The sequence below is a fragment of the Brachionichthys hirsutus genome, chromosome 14 (genome assembly GCF_040956055.1).
Source record: "Brachionichthys hirsutus isolate HB-005 chromosome 14, CSIRO-AGI_Bhir_v1, whole genome shotgun sequence".
NCBI lineage: Eukaryota > Metazoa > Chordata > Actinopteri > Lophiiformes > Brachionichthyidae > Brachionichthys > Brachionichthys hirsutus.
The window spans coordinates 7225155-7238991 of record NC_090910.1 but is presented as its reverse complement, the minus strand read 5'-3'; the positions used below and the strand labels follow the sequence as shown (position 1 = coordinate 7238991).

At 42.1% G+C, this 13837-nt stretch overlaps 2 protein-coding genes across 2 annotated transcripts; both read right to left on the bottom strand.

Annotated features, from left to right (window-relative positions):
- Positions 1 to 773: 773 nt before the first annotated feature.
- timm21 (translocase of inner mitochondrial membrane 21) lies at positions 774 to 3599 on the bottom strand. The gene is made up of 6 exons (XM_068748107.1): positions 3132 to 3599; positions 2240 to 2302; positions 2046 to 2143; positions 1775 to 1848; positions 1314 to 1419; positions 774 to 1077 (listed from the first exon to the last, which is right to left on the bottom strand). The coding sequence occupies exons 1-6, from the start codon at positions 3427 to 3429 to the stop codon at positions 985 to 987; spliced, it is 732 nt and encodes a 243-aa protein (XP_068604208.1). The 5' UTR covers positions 3430 to 3599; the 3' UTR covers positions 774 to 984.
- Positions 3600 to 7991: 4392 nt separating this feature from the next.
- si:dkey-12l12.1 (uncharacterized) lies at positions 7992 to 11537 on the bottom strand. The gene is made up of 6 exons (XM_068748176.1): positions 11428 to 11537; positions 9696 to 9743; positions 8846 to 8956; positions 8625 to 8741; positions 8449 to 8529; positions 7992 to 8369 (listed from the first exon to the last, which is right to left on the bottom strand). The coding sequence occupies exons 1-6, from the start codon at positions 11515 to 11517 to the stop codon at positions 8295 to 8297; spliced, it is 522 nt and encodes a 173-aa protein (XP_068604277.1). The 5' UTR covers positions 11518 to 11537; the 3' UTR covers positions 7992 to 8294.
- Positions 11538 to 13837: the final 2300 nt, after the last annotated feature.

The following is a 13837-nucleotide window of genomic DNA, read 5'->3' as shown; positions in this document are numbered from 1 at the left end:
AACACGCTATTTACCGCCACCATTAATAAAACAAAAACCTAAGACCAACCGTCTTGTAGATATGCTAACTTGGTGTTACGCACTATATAACTAACTAGTTACGACGCAAGAATAAAAGCATTGAAATGCGAAAACGCATCTCAAGTCGCCTCGCCCATCTGGTGCAAAAACGCGACCGCAACTATACTTATGCTGCGTTCAAAACTAAGCGGAATTTTGAGGACTGCATGCTACGAATTTGACACCGTGATCTCAATGCATTGTAGATTTTTCTTTGCTCATTTTTCTACATTAGTCTATTATCCAGTTATTTTAAGTATGACTAGTCTACTCTCATATGTGTCCCTCCCTCCCTCTCTTCCTTCTGAGCTGCATCCGTCTCTCCACCTCTTCTGCAGGTCTTGATGCCAATCACCATTCCAATACTCAGTCCCACTGAAGGTCAGGCTGCAGAGGTCATCTCAGTCATCACCTGCTCATCTGATTTTACATCTCCAGATATTACATGTGATATACGGGCAGCATCTGTCTCGGATGCAGATTGTAAAATCCCGACACTAATGCACTTTGAGATCTTGTTTTACCGTGTTTGCAATTAAAATAACCCTTTGCTAGCACAAAAAAAACTTAGTCTGTAGAGTTAATATTTTCTAATAATAATATATTAATTTGTTTTTTATTCATGCATGATTCATTCTACTAACATGATGGATCATAGCTTCATCTAGTAGTCTCAATGGTTAAAATCACCAATCAAAAAAGTCTGTTTCTGTTCAAACAACATTTTTATTCCTATTATAAATCATCTTTGAGCGCAAGTCATTCCAAAGCATTGTTTTGCGGGAGCAAAGATTTAACTTGTTTTATATAGCACCTTTTAATCAAAAATTAAAGACTTCACTGACAGTACATTGGCAGCAATCCAGCCAATAATACAAACACTACATTATTAGGATATTGACACTCCTGGGTTAATTATTTTTCTTATCGATTGTCTTCCACAATGATGGTCCGTCTTGGGTAGGTGTCTATTTCCACAAATATGAACTGAAAGTCATACTTCCCAGTTTCAGGATTCTGTAACAACAAAGTAAAACACTACTTTAGTTGGGGAAACAATTAGCAGAAATATGTAAAAAAAAATAATAAACAGATGCCCAATTATCGTTATTTACATTTAGTCCCTGTGATCACACTTTGTGATACACTTCACGTGTAAAATACTTAGATAGTGAGCACCTAACCGTAAATATCAGCAGTGCTGATTTGTTCTCTCTTTCATAAGCTACATTTTAACAGAGGAAAGCAGGAACCTCTCTTGAGTCTGTGTGGACAGTTCCTTTGAGCCCTGGCTCAGAGCCTTCAATGTAAAACTTCAGGCGCATGTGCTTCAGTCCGTCCTTCACGTACTCCGTGTGACTGGGGTGCAACCGAAAACACAAAAACACAATGAAATCAGTGTCATGCATGCCTCTGGACTAACATGATGCAGCGAAACCAATCTATATACAGGTATTCGGCGACTTACGACCGTTGAATCCATTATAAAAAATAACGCGCCTAAATAACGGGATGTCTTCTGTATTATTCTACAATGTAGAAAATAAAGAGGAAAAATCATTGAATGAGAACATGTCCTTTCGCCTCCATCTGTCATCCATAAATATATTCATATTTATGAAAGAATACCGAGCCATAACTGAACAGCAATGTCTCATCCTTCTCTTAAACAACAATCTACAGCCGAACTTGTCAAGTTTGATCGAGTTCCCACCTGACGTGCTGCCTCCTTCCACGACGGGTGGTCTCACCATAGCACTTGATAGGCTCCCCGAATGCACCAATTACCTATATTTTCAATATAAAACAAACAGTTTCATCACATTTAAGCAGAAGATAACGCTCAATTGCATGATGTAACTTTTACAGTCAAAGTTTATTCTGTTTCTTTGTTGCTGATATAATTTCCCGATGGGATTATTAAAGCATTCCGATTCTGAAACACCTTTCCATGAACCATTTGTCCGAAGCGACCTCATTCTCACCTCCGAGTGCAGTTTGACTTTGTTGAACGATTTTTTATACATTTTGTTTGGTCTCGAAGAAGAGAACAGCTCCTGGAACACCACATAGAGAAGTCCCCCTGAAAAACAATCACATACACACACACTGCTTACCACATCTGATGCTTCCGTAGAAATTTGCCCGATTGTGACCAAATGCTGGCGGTTGTAGTTACCCGTTACTCCGAGCCCAATGAGAACCACTAGGAAGTAAGTGAAGTCTCTCCCGGCGTCTTTCACTGGAAGATATTAAAAGTGGGACTTTTTAACAGGCAACTGAAAGGTTAAGTTAACATTGTGGTTGAAAGAACTAATAATCGCCCTATCTTTTACAAATTGCATGCTGATAACCCACAGAGAAAGTGATTACACCAGTTCAGAATCAAAATGAACTAGAAAAGCATTCCGAGTGCAGACCTCCGCCGAACAGCTCATTCCCCTCATAATTACATTTAAACATCCACATGGTGATCTGGATCATCACCAAAATGTTGTCCTCTGTTCCTGGTAACATTCCCAACGTTTGCTGCAAAAGATCCGTCCAGACCTTTTTGAGTTATCTTGCTAAGAGACCGACGGAAAGACAAGCAAACGCCGGCATTTACCGGTACATAACCTCCGCCAAGAAATGCAGACATTAAGTTCTTGCATCGTTTACTGCGATAACACAAGTACAGAAGTGTGGGCATGTCTTAATGTAGAGGACAAACAGGCAAAATCAGGGTTCCAACTATTTAATTTGTTGTCTGTCATCGATTTGTGAAGACTGGGTACACTTTTTGACTTTATCCACCACATATAAAGCAAATAATTTGAGTTTGCTGAGCTGGAGAAAAGTCACATTAATCCTGATCGGTTTACAATGGCGTCTGATTTAGTACCGCATATAACAGTGGTCCAAATCAGATACAAAAATATCTTATTGTATTAAATGTGCCCCAGGAACATTATTCAAAATTAAACTTAGAATTCGGCGGCTCATCTGTTGCTAGAGATCTTTACATATGTGAAAAATTATTCAAGTCTAACACACAACAAATACACCAAAACACTTCAATGCCTGCTTGCCTTTCTGTGCAGCCGTTGGCTTTGGGCTCCCACCCTGATGCCTAGAAAGAGATCTGTCTCTCTCTTCGGTGCTGTTTTTGTTCCTGGCCCTGGAATCCAGGGAAATGCCCCTCCGTCTCTCTGCTTGAAAGAAACAGCTCAGCTCAGGAATTGCGTTCTCTCTTCTGTGGAAGGTTCCTCTTGATACAGCTGGCGTTGTCCTGTGTGTATGAATGAGGAAGCGTTTCTGCACGGAGTACTGTGTGACTTTCTGCTGCAGATTCCGGTGCACAGCTTTCAATATTTGGGAATAAGCCATGGTTACTGCGACTGTGTTTGCATGAAGTCAGCCGTCAGGTGTGTTTTTATGGCCAGCTAACAACAGCGAAGGTTCCCCAGCTCAAAGCTCACAAGCTAACAACGGAGAAGCACTATAATAATCAATACTTTAAACAGTTTGAGTAATTACGACGCTGTACTACATTTAAATCGACCCACTAAAATGACAGCTCTTTTTTTAAAACGTTTTTACCACAGGCAAGTTTTAACGTAGCTGCAAATTGGAGGCGCATTCTTATGACGTCACACTGTCCAAGAGCTTCATGGGAAAAATGTTTCAAAAACTTTGAATATCTGTATCACCTACAAATTATCTGAATGTATGAAATATTTATTTATGTATATATATATATATTTTTTTATTATTTCCATTTATATTATTTTTTAATTGTGGCAGTTTTGGTCCTTCATTTTCATTTCCCCCTTCCATAATTTCAGACATGTTGCATTGTGCCATAGTAACCACAAGAGGGAAATCTCTAGTAAGTAACAGAGTAGCTCTAAATTGGGACAGAGAGAAATAATTATAGCAGCAGGGAAGATGAATCTTCTGCACCCAGAAATAAAACGGTGAGTTCTACTCATAAGATAACTCCTTTTCCTTTTGACAACAAAAACAATGGTAAGAAATAAAAGGGCACCAACTGTACAGGCAACAAACGTGTCCAAACTAATTTCACAAACAGGAGTTTATCTACATGGGCTAAAGTGCAGCCGCTTTTTGCAGGTCACGGGTCTGCTGGAGCCTATCCCAGCCGCTATGGACGAGAGGTGGGGCACACCCAGGATAAGGCGCCGCCAGCTCATCGCAGGGCTACAAGAAAGATAAACAAACACACATTCTCACACTCAGACCTACGGATAATTTCATGTGGCCAATTCACCAAAGCTGCATTTCTTTTTTTTTGTTGGAGGGGGGGCGAGAACCCACACAGACACGAGGAGAGCACGGAAACTCTGCACAGAAAGGAATCAAACACAGAACTGTCTTGCTGTGAAGCAACAGGGTTTCCCACTGTGCCACTGTGACACCCTGTATTATACTGACTATACTACCCGCCGGCAACAACGTGCTCAGAGTGCGCAGATGTTCCTGGTACACACAGGTATTTCTGACAGCTGCGGTTTTGTGTTGCTCCCCATGGTGCTCCACCAATGCAATGGATGGCTGCCTGCTGAGACAGGAGTTGTCTTCATATATAGGCGAGGCTTGCATCTCTTCCGGAATTCTTTTTCCTCTGCCAAAGTCGCTAGATCCGTACAAGTCCCCGCACAGGCTCCCCATCACACCTGGTTTTTCTTCATTTTCTCTGCAGTCATCGCTTGCCTTATTCCCCCCCGTCTCACTTTCCTTCAGCTCCTGAAATAAGCAAATCAGATTTCTCTTTTCAGATGGAATAAACCAAAGAATTGTGGGTTCAGCAAGACTTCTTTCCTCACTGGAGCACTTTTCGAAAATGCCCCCCCATATAAAGCAATCAGTCACAGAACACTAACCCTCACATTTAAAATTTTACATCTCCATATCACAGACATATATGATACATTTTGAAGAGGAAGCTCAGCTCGAAAAGGAATTTTTCCACTCAACACTCTAATGAACATTTACATTTGTAATTAAAAATGACGATTGTAAAACTTATTCAGCGTATGAGGTTTAGAGATATTGAGAGAGCTCTTTGATCAAAAGGGGCCTGGGTCTTTCTACTTTGCGTGCAACCACAAATCCTATTGACCTCCCAGGAGCTGTAAAGCGCCACTCAATCGGCACTTTTCAGAAATGAATTTCTGAGCTAAAAATTCAATTCAAAACTCCTGGGCCTCCGCTTTTTTCCAGGCTTCCTTCTTTTTCACAGATATTTGCCTTCAAATAAAATTTCACTATGCCTCTGGCATCAGAACTTTGAGACAAAGGAGCTCGAAGGCGTAGGGGATTTCTATCAGCGCTACCTTGCGAGATGTAATCTGTCCCGTCAGTCAGAAGTAAGTTTTTGCTGTTTCGGTCTTTTAAAATGACTTTTGCTTGTGAATCTTTCACAACAAGTTTGCTACTTTGATTTCCAGCCCCTGCAGTCTTAATGTTGACGTTTTCCTGAGCTCTGATTTACCTTAGCAGATGCTGTCCACTGCTCCTCAGGGTGGGGATAGATAATGAAAGTACTTTAACTACACTGTGTATATGAGTATAATCAGATGAGACAAAATAAAGTACCTTCTTCTTGAGCAGTTCGGGAGCAGATCCAGTCAGCCATACTTGCTACATATTAAATTGTTGTCGCATCAATATTTGCCAGTAGCAAAAGCATTTTTTCTAAATTATACATCGGCAGTGTCACATTTTCTAGTGACAAAGTGGGATTGCTAAAGGCAGCTGCCTCTGGATGTGCAGAGAGAGAGCTTTGTGACAATACGGAAGCTGACGGAGTTCTGCAATGGCCAATAAATAACCTGCTGCCGTATGTGCTGAAAGGTCAGACAGATATATTGTGCTGACACCACAGCGCTGTTGCCGGGGACTTGCACATATCACATATAGATGTCTCTCTCTCTCTCTCTCTCTCTCTGTCGGCCTGCCTTTTCCTCGTTAGGGCCGCAGTAATGATTAATCTGATCACTTGCACGATCAGAGTGATTTCTTGATTGATCTACCCAGCTGCGTCTTATTATCCACGATTTCAGCCTTAAATTGGTGAATTCCCAAGTAAGGCCACAGAAAAGGGCCGTTTTAATCAAGGCTGTATGGTTCTGAAAAATATTACTCGATCCCATCCACCTTTATCACAAACCTGCTGCTTGCTGCTGAAGCTAGCTTGTTTGTGTCCCACGTGTTTGCACGTTGTTTGTTGGATGAGACGCGCCAGTCAACAGAAACTAACACTCCGTGGTTTCCACTGCTTCAAAAGGATGTTGACCATGAGCCACTAATTACTTACGAACGTATGGGAAATTGTGACATATCACTCTACTTGCACAGTTTCCTACCGCCGTCGTGTGGGAGGCTTCGAAACGATTCTGTTCCAAGTGATTATCGTCCGCTTTGTTCTCGGTGAGATAACCGAACCCAAACCAGAGCGCAGCGACGCCGCACGTCACTGCGCAACCTCAGTGATCAAAATAAGACTGACGATTCCCTCTGCGTTCACCACACACAGTGACGCATGTTCGGATTGTCTTTTAATTTAACATTTACTTCAGCGGAGGACGTGACATTACGTGTTTGGCTTCTATTTGGAACACGTTTGTGGTCATTATATAGCTTTTTAAGAGACACACACACACACACACACACAGACTGACAAAACACTCCTAGCACCATCAGGTCATCAAGTTTCCCAGGATGAATTAGCCCAAGGCGACATTCAGTCACAGACACCCTGCTGGCAGCTTCCGCACCAGTGTGTGAGAGGATGGCAGCGGATGAGCTGAGGCTGTGTCTCTCTTGTGTTGCCCCTAAATAAGAATTCATACGACAAGAGGGCTTACGAGAGCATTGCTGTTCCTGAGAAAGCACAATGACGTCCTGCGGTGGTTCATCACCAAGAAAACACCAACACGGTTCCCAACCAGCTAATCCAGGCTATCTGATGACCTGCCTGTGTTCTCCTGTGACTGAACTACTAAAACAAATCCAGCATCAATGATGTGCTTCAGGGAAAATGGCAAGTTTAAAAATAATATTTTATTGCGCTTCTCTCCCCCCCCTTCTCTCTGTTTGTGCCTATAAAACTATAATAATGATCCTGTGAGTGCTGCCAGCATCACGAGCTTTGATCAGTAAACGAGCATGAGATGAGTCATCCCACTTCAGTTGCCTCACATTTTTGTACCGGCTCGTTTTTATCATCAGATTGTCTCCTCTGATTTTCTGGCGGCATCACATTTGGGAGGGCAAGTACATTTTTCATTGGCGTGATTTTATCAAATCCAGCTTATGTTCAGCCGTGTTTTTCCTCGGTTGTGACACAGGTGTTGGATTTTGTATGCCGCAAACAGGAAGCGGCCCAAATGCAGAGCAGCCCACAGTCATCGCCTTACGAGCACACATTTACGTCAGTGTCCTGCAGAAACACTCTGGTTCAGACCACACTCTGTTTCCATTCATGGTCAAATGAATTAAAAATGACTGCAGGTATTTAAAAGACAAAGTCTGACTCTTGAAACAGATGGTCTGGACTATATTTCATTAGTTCTTTTTCCCTCACACAAGCTGCATGCAGGCTATTTGCTCTGAGCTGCTGTAACGTAAATGGATTAGAGCGTTTCTTGGAACGGAGGTTCATGTTGGTTCATTCTGCTGCCATTTTTGCCAATCATGTATAATAACCGTAAAACTCCCGTTCCACTTTATACTATCAATCAATTGTAGGCAGTTTCACAGACCCTTATGTGGTAAAATTGTGTTATTCTGGGAAAGGGCGAGGCCGAGCTGCTACAAAAACTGATGATTTCTTAATGGAGCTCAGTGGTCCGATTTTATGGCAACAGCTCCATGAACTGCTTAATGTTTAAAGACTTTCAGATCATATGTCTCCGCTAAATCTTTATTGAAATCTGAACACAATAGATATTATGCAAAAATATACCCACAATCTTCATTAGGAATCTGCGATTAAATAGAATGCAACAAAATGGAATATTACTGGATATGTTGTGACATGATTTTACAACATGCAGGAATATATTAGTGAATTAAAATAGCATGTAAAAGAAGTACAAAATGTCTGATTAAAGCCAGCTAGCTCAAAGATGAAACAACGCAACAATTAAACAAACGTTTTGGTCAAATGTGGACACATTTGTTCTGTGTGCACTCCTGTTTAGGCCAAGATGAAAAATAATATTATTTTATTCTTTTGCTGCACTCCTCTTCCATACGTTTCTTTTGGGTCTGTCGTTCTCTCCGTTATTCTGTGGATCTCCCTGGGAACACAGAACACACGTGTAAATATTTGTGTGCGTGATTCATTTATTCGTGTTTACAGCCTAAATGATGACTCACCAGGACGGACAGAGACCCCGTACGATCTAAGCTGTTTCTCTTGGCTGGCTCCGTCTTCACCTGTCTCTTCGCTCTGATGACCTGGAGGGTGAATTACATACCCATGAGGACATCAAATATTTTCCATTGCCATCCTGCACATCCACTTTACCCCTCTGCTATCACTGTAGACTCACCTGTAACAGGTTGGCTTTCTTGTCATTGCTGAGGAGGGAGAACGAACCAACACGGGATTTGCGTTTGCTCTTTTTCTTATTTGCAGAATGAACCAAGTGTCGCCTGGACCTGTCAGACTGAGAAACCAAAGACACATGGCTTATTATTAATAATAATTCCCCACCTCCCTCCACTTTATGCTTTTGCTCACTTCTCTGTGACAAACCAATGTGTGATTTACCGGGATGAAAGTATTAGGGAAGCCCTTGACAGAAATGGAACCAGGCAGGCTGGAGTGGCTCAAGTGGGTGTGGCCCCTCTGGTCCAGCTGCCTCTTACGTCTGAAAGAAATCTACAAGGGTGAGACAGTCACAACCTCGTCCACAACCACAGCGTTGAACAACTCCTGCACGTCTCCGCGTGGTAAACGGAATCATCATGCCTTGTGCTCTGCTCTGCCTGTTTTCATTCAGCTGCGTATTTACGAACATTACTGTGATGATACCAGTAGAAAGCCAGCTTTTCCTTTATTTCTCATTGATCTAGACAGTAAACGAAGTAACTCTTGTCCCTCAAGACTTTTAATGAAAATTATTTTGCTGCTTTTTCGCTCTAATTTAAGTTGCAAAGTGATAATAATAATTAAAAACAAAACTATTTCCAGTATTGCATATTAACCTCTCTCTCCATCAGCCACAACATATTTGCATCACAATCTCTTGCGATGCTGCTGAAGATTGCTGTTTGCTGTTACATGACATGCATGACGATGATTGGGCTTTCATTGTGAGATGATCTGAGGATTATTTAAAAGTCAGCTGTTGTGCAGCAGCTGGACAGTTAGGAGATGAAGGATGAGTGTTGTCTTTGCATCCAGGCACGTGCTTTGTAGTGAGTAAGAGGGGCTTTCGCTGACAGACTGCAATCGAACAATCATACCATTATTAATTTCCCTTTGTTGTCTGTTTCTGCCTCTTCTTTCAAGAGTCATAACTTCTGCTCACATTCTGAGTCGTCTCTCAAAGTAGCTAAAGGATTCAGACCGAGCCGATAACCTGGAGTAGGATGCTTATGTAAGTGGTGGCACATACCGCTGCTTCTTTTCCAGGTGGCATGTTCTGTTGTTTCTGTTCGTCATGCTGGAAGTGAAAAGAAGGAGAAGCCAAAATGAGTTAAAAGGTATTTTTCAGTAAGGTACATTATTTATATTTATTTAAATGAATTACATATCAAGTCTTACAATTAATACATTCTTAAGCTGCAGCACAATTCCTGCACAGTGCTGGCCTGTGCTTTGTCAGCGACTTCTGAATGTGTGTCCATTCAGTAAAGGAGTCTGTCACACTGGTTAGATAGGAAAATATCCCACTAGCTCAGACAAACCAGTCCTGTCTGATTAAATTTAACTAATGATGTCATTACTTGACAAATCCAATCGTTTTTTTCCACTATCCAACTCATCAAATTAGCAGCAATTCCTTGGCTGCCTGGATCTTCAGGCTGTTTTTGCAAATATGCAAATGTGTGTATGTTTAAAAGAAAAAAGAAAAAAAGAGCCTCCATTAAAATCTGGTACAATTCATCTGGCGTTCCGCTGCTTTGTGCTGCCGATTCTCACAAAGTTCATTATACACACAAGTGACCTTGATGGGAAAAGGCAAAACAAAGTAAACTAAACCAAATGCAGCCTCCGAAAAAAAAGCTGCATGGGGTATTTGTTAGTCTCCTCTGTATTTAAAACTCAGAACCACACATGCTGTAATCATAGTACAAAGAACTGCAGCAGAGGAGGCATACATGTGGTGCAACGTTCCTCAGAATTCCCAATGGAAACCCTTTTATGTGTGGGTGAAATCCTCATGCAGATGTTGAATCCATTGTCCAGCTGAGGATGATTATTTTGGACAGAACACGAGGACTGTCCACTGAAGAATGCGAACCACAAGTTTAAAGAATAACAGCTGGCAGCCACATGAATAGCCAAAAAAAAAGGGATCTGAATGATTTTATTCCTAGGAGGGGTGTATTTTTGGTATGGTGACATTATGGCTTTAAAAATCGTTGCAATGAGACATTGTTTGAGGTAAAAAAAAATACCCAAGCATTTCAACAGGTCAGGGTAAAGGCTAAAGTATATGGCTCCTGCCATCCTTAAACACACTTGACCACTATAATCATTACAGCCGCCCCTTTCAAAGCAGTTGGCATGAACTTAGCATTCCAGCAGAGTTACTGTGTAAACACTGACCACAGTCCACCGGAGCATCTATTCTGACAACCTAAACTGAAAGTACAAACTCTAAGGGGTTATTAATTATTATTATTATTATTATTATTATTATTATCTTCTTCCAGTAAACTGTTTTATAATCCTGAATGATTTCCCTTAATAGAACATAAGTCACGTTGAAGAGACGTTGGCTAACAGAACCAGATGAGTTCGAGGCAGATTCTTAAGCTTTTAAATCAACTGGGATGTGGTTTTTGTAGAAGATGCTGACGTAAAGGTAAATCTTTTTTGTAAATATATGGAAAAACAATTCTTAAAGTGAATGTAAATTAGATTTTCACACTCCCGGCTTGTGTTACGTAAAGGTGCTGTCGCGTGTCCTCGAGAAATTGCTGATAAATCATATTCTGTACACATTCACTTGAGAAGAGGAATGGTTATCATGTCGTTTGATACTGAAAACAGCATTTAAACAGACGCCAACATGCTGCATTTAACCCCGTAGAGTCACAGCTGATGACCGATACCTAATGAACGCCTTAGGTAGGCCGTCCAACCCGAACTACCACATCCATTAGACGCGTGTCTCTTACCTGGCCGTCCGCGGTCTGTCCGCTGACGCGCAGCTCGCCCTGTGTCGCTCCTGAGGTGTGGATGGCGTGTGACAGCAGGCTCGCCTGCATGCAGAGGACGCACAGCCAGACAGTAAAACCCATGATCCGGCCAGAAAGTCCAATGTGTTCCCAACCTCTGTCAGCTCCCTGCTTTATACGCTCGGCTCTGCTAATGGGGAACAGATGCAAGGGAACGGGAGGCTATGCCAGCTTCACACAGACAAACAGCCCACCACAAGACTGTGCTATGTGCCAGCAAGTGGCCTGCGGTCCTGCAGAAACATGTCAGACATCTTAAGGGGCCTCCCCTCCCCTCCCCGACTTCCCCTTCACCACTAACCTTTGCCGAAGAGAGGAATTAAGGATATTTTCCACTTATGCATGCACTGTAACTCATGCTAAACCATGTATGTGTGGGGAGAGAGAGAGAAAGAGAGTGAGAGACTGTGAAATCTCTGTACATAACAACACTTTATCTGCTGGATGAGTCTTTCTTTGTGCTTTTTGTGCAGTTCCACACTGATCCAAACACTTCAGTCAGCTTTTCACTGTATTTACTCCTCAGTAGAACATACAGCAGCTGTCGACACTGTCAGTACATTTTCAGCTTGGGGGCTACGATTGACTAAACACAGACAAAAAAAATAAAAAAGCGATATAAATAACAATTGCCGGATGTGGATAAAAGTCTTGATGATTCTAATATGGTTCAGACAAACTAATCATTGAAAAAGCTAAAACAATTTAAAAAGATCTCTTTAAACCAAACAGTATGTTTTAGATTATCCTGCAAGTCTTTCGGGGAGGTAAAAAAAAAAAAAAAAAAAACCTCTGTGGGAGTTTATATTGCCTGTAAAAGACCATAAAGAAAGCATCCTGATGGGGCAAGTCGCTGATGAATAGGCACCCTGTCTCAAGGTATATTGGACAATGGAAAGAGTGAGCGAGAGAGGAGAAGTGAGTCTTCAAGCCTCAGGTTCTGGGTCACAGAGGAATTATTTCCTGCACTGCTGTGAAAATAAGGAACATTAAAGTTTCCCTTTGGGTCCAAGCCCAAGCCCATATACAGCACATTCCTGTCCTCTGGCCTATCAGTGAACAATATGAGTTCCTACTCAACAAACTTGAAAAAAGACTGCAAAAGCTGTCTGACAATTTCCCTGTGAGTCATAGTTTGAGTGGAGACCGTTATTCATCTTCATTCCGAGCTCCCCTGCCTCCCCCATGTCTGACGCTGTATAAGTACCGTTGTTGTGAGCGTCTCCCTGGAGGATCCGCCAGACCGCCAGACGGTTGCAGGCTAATCATGAGAAGTGCGTGAAGGAGGATGTTTTCAGGATGCAAAGGAAGGGAGGAGTGAAAAATGACATTCGAGCGACAAAACTTTGTTTTGTTTTGAATAGCACACAAAGCGGACTCAAGTCTACAGATGGGCAAACATGTCTGGTCTATACTGAGAACCACAGAGCTTACATCAGGCTCTCACAATGTGTACATGAAAAGAGACCGTCACAGCAAGAGAGTCGTTTCACACTCGGACTCTTTTTTGTTCGCGCTTTCAAGTTTGAAATCACTTTTTAAAACATGACCCCCGAGAGAGAGACCCCCCCCCCCCACTGCAACGCTGTCTGCAGTAACCAGAGGTGAAAAGATGGATCATTTCTGACATTTCTCAGAAATGTGTTTACAACTGCCTGCGTGTGTGTGTGGGGGGGGGGGGGGGGGGGGGCATCAGAGCTATTTGGCAGGAGGATGAAAGAGGAGAGACTTCGGAAATAACATCTGGCTCAGGAGACATGACTCATCATATAATGGATGTTTTGGATTATGTAACTGAAGCGTTGCGTCTCTAACTGCTCGAGTTGTTAAAGGGTTGGTTCACCCAAATTACGGAGAGACATTTCTCATGTAACCTAATGATATCTGTTCACAAAAATTTGGTTTTATTTGCCAAGATTCTGAGATAGCTTGGAAAGTACCAGCCTGCCCTTATATTATGGTGAGTGGAATTTTTGTTTTTTTTTATTTATAGCATATCAAAAAAGCATTTCCACACAGGACTGTGTCTTTTAAAGTGATCCCGGACTGTTTTCACAAATCGGGGGGGGCAGCCGATGTTTACGTCGCAAGGCATTCTGGGTGTGACGCCAAATGGCTGCAGCGCCCAGATCACTGCTGTTGTGGTGAATAGCAGTGATCTGTTAGCAGCGATCAGCTCCTCTGTTTCACTTTGAACCACAGCATCAGCAAAGATATGAGGAAAGTGAGGAAGAAGAAAACCGACGGGAGGACTCTAGATTTGGTCATTTGGTTGGTGTCTCTGTGGTTTGGACATAACATGATTTGAACATAATGCCAGAAAACATCTATACTCACATATAAGACCTTT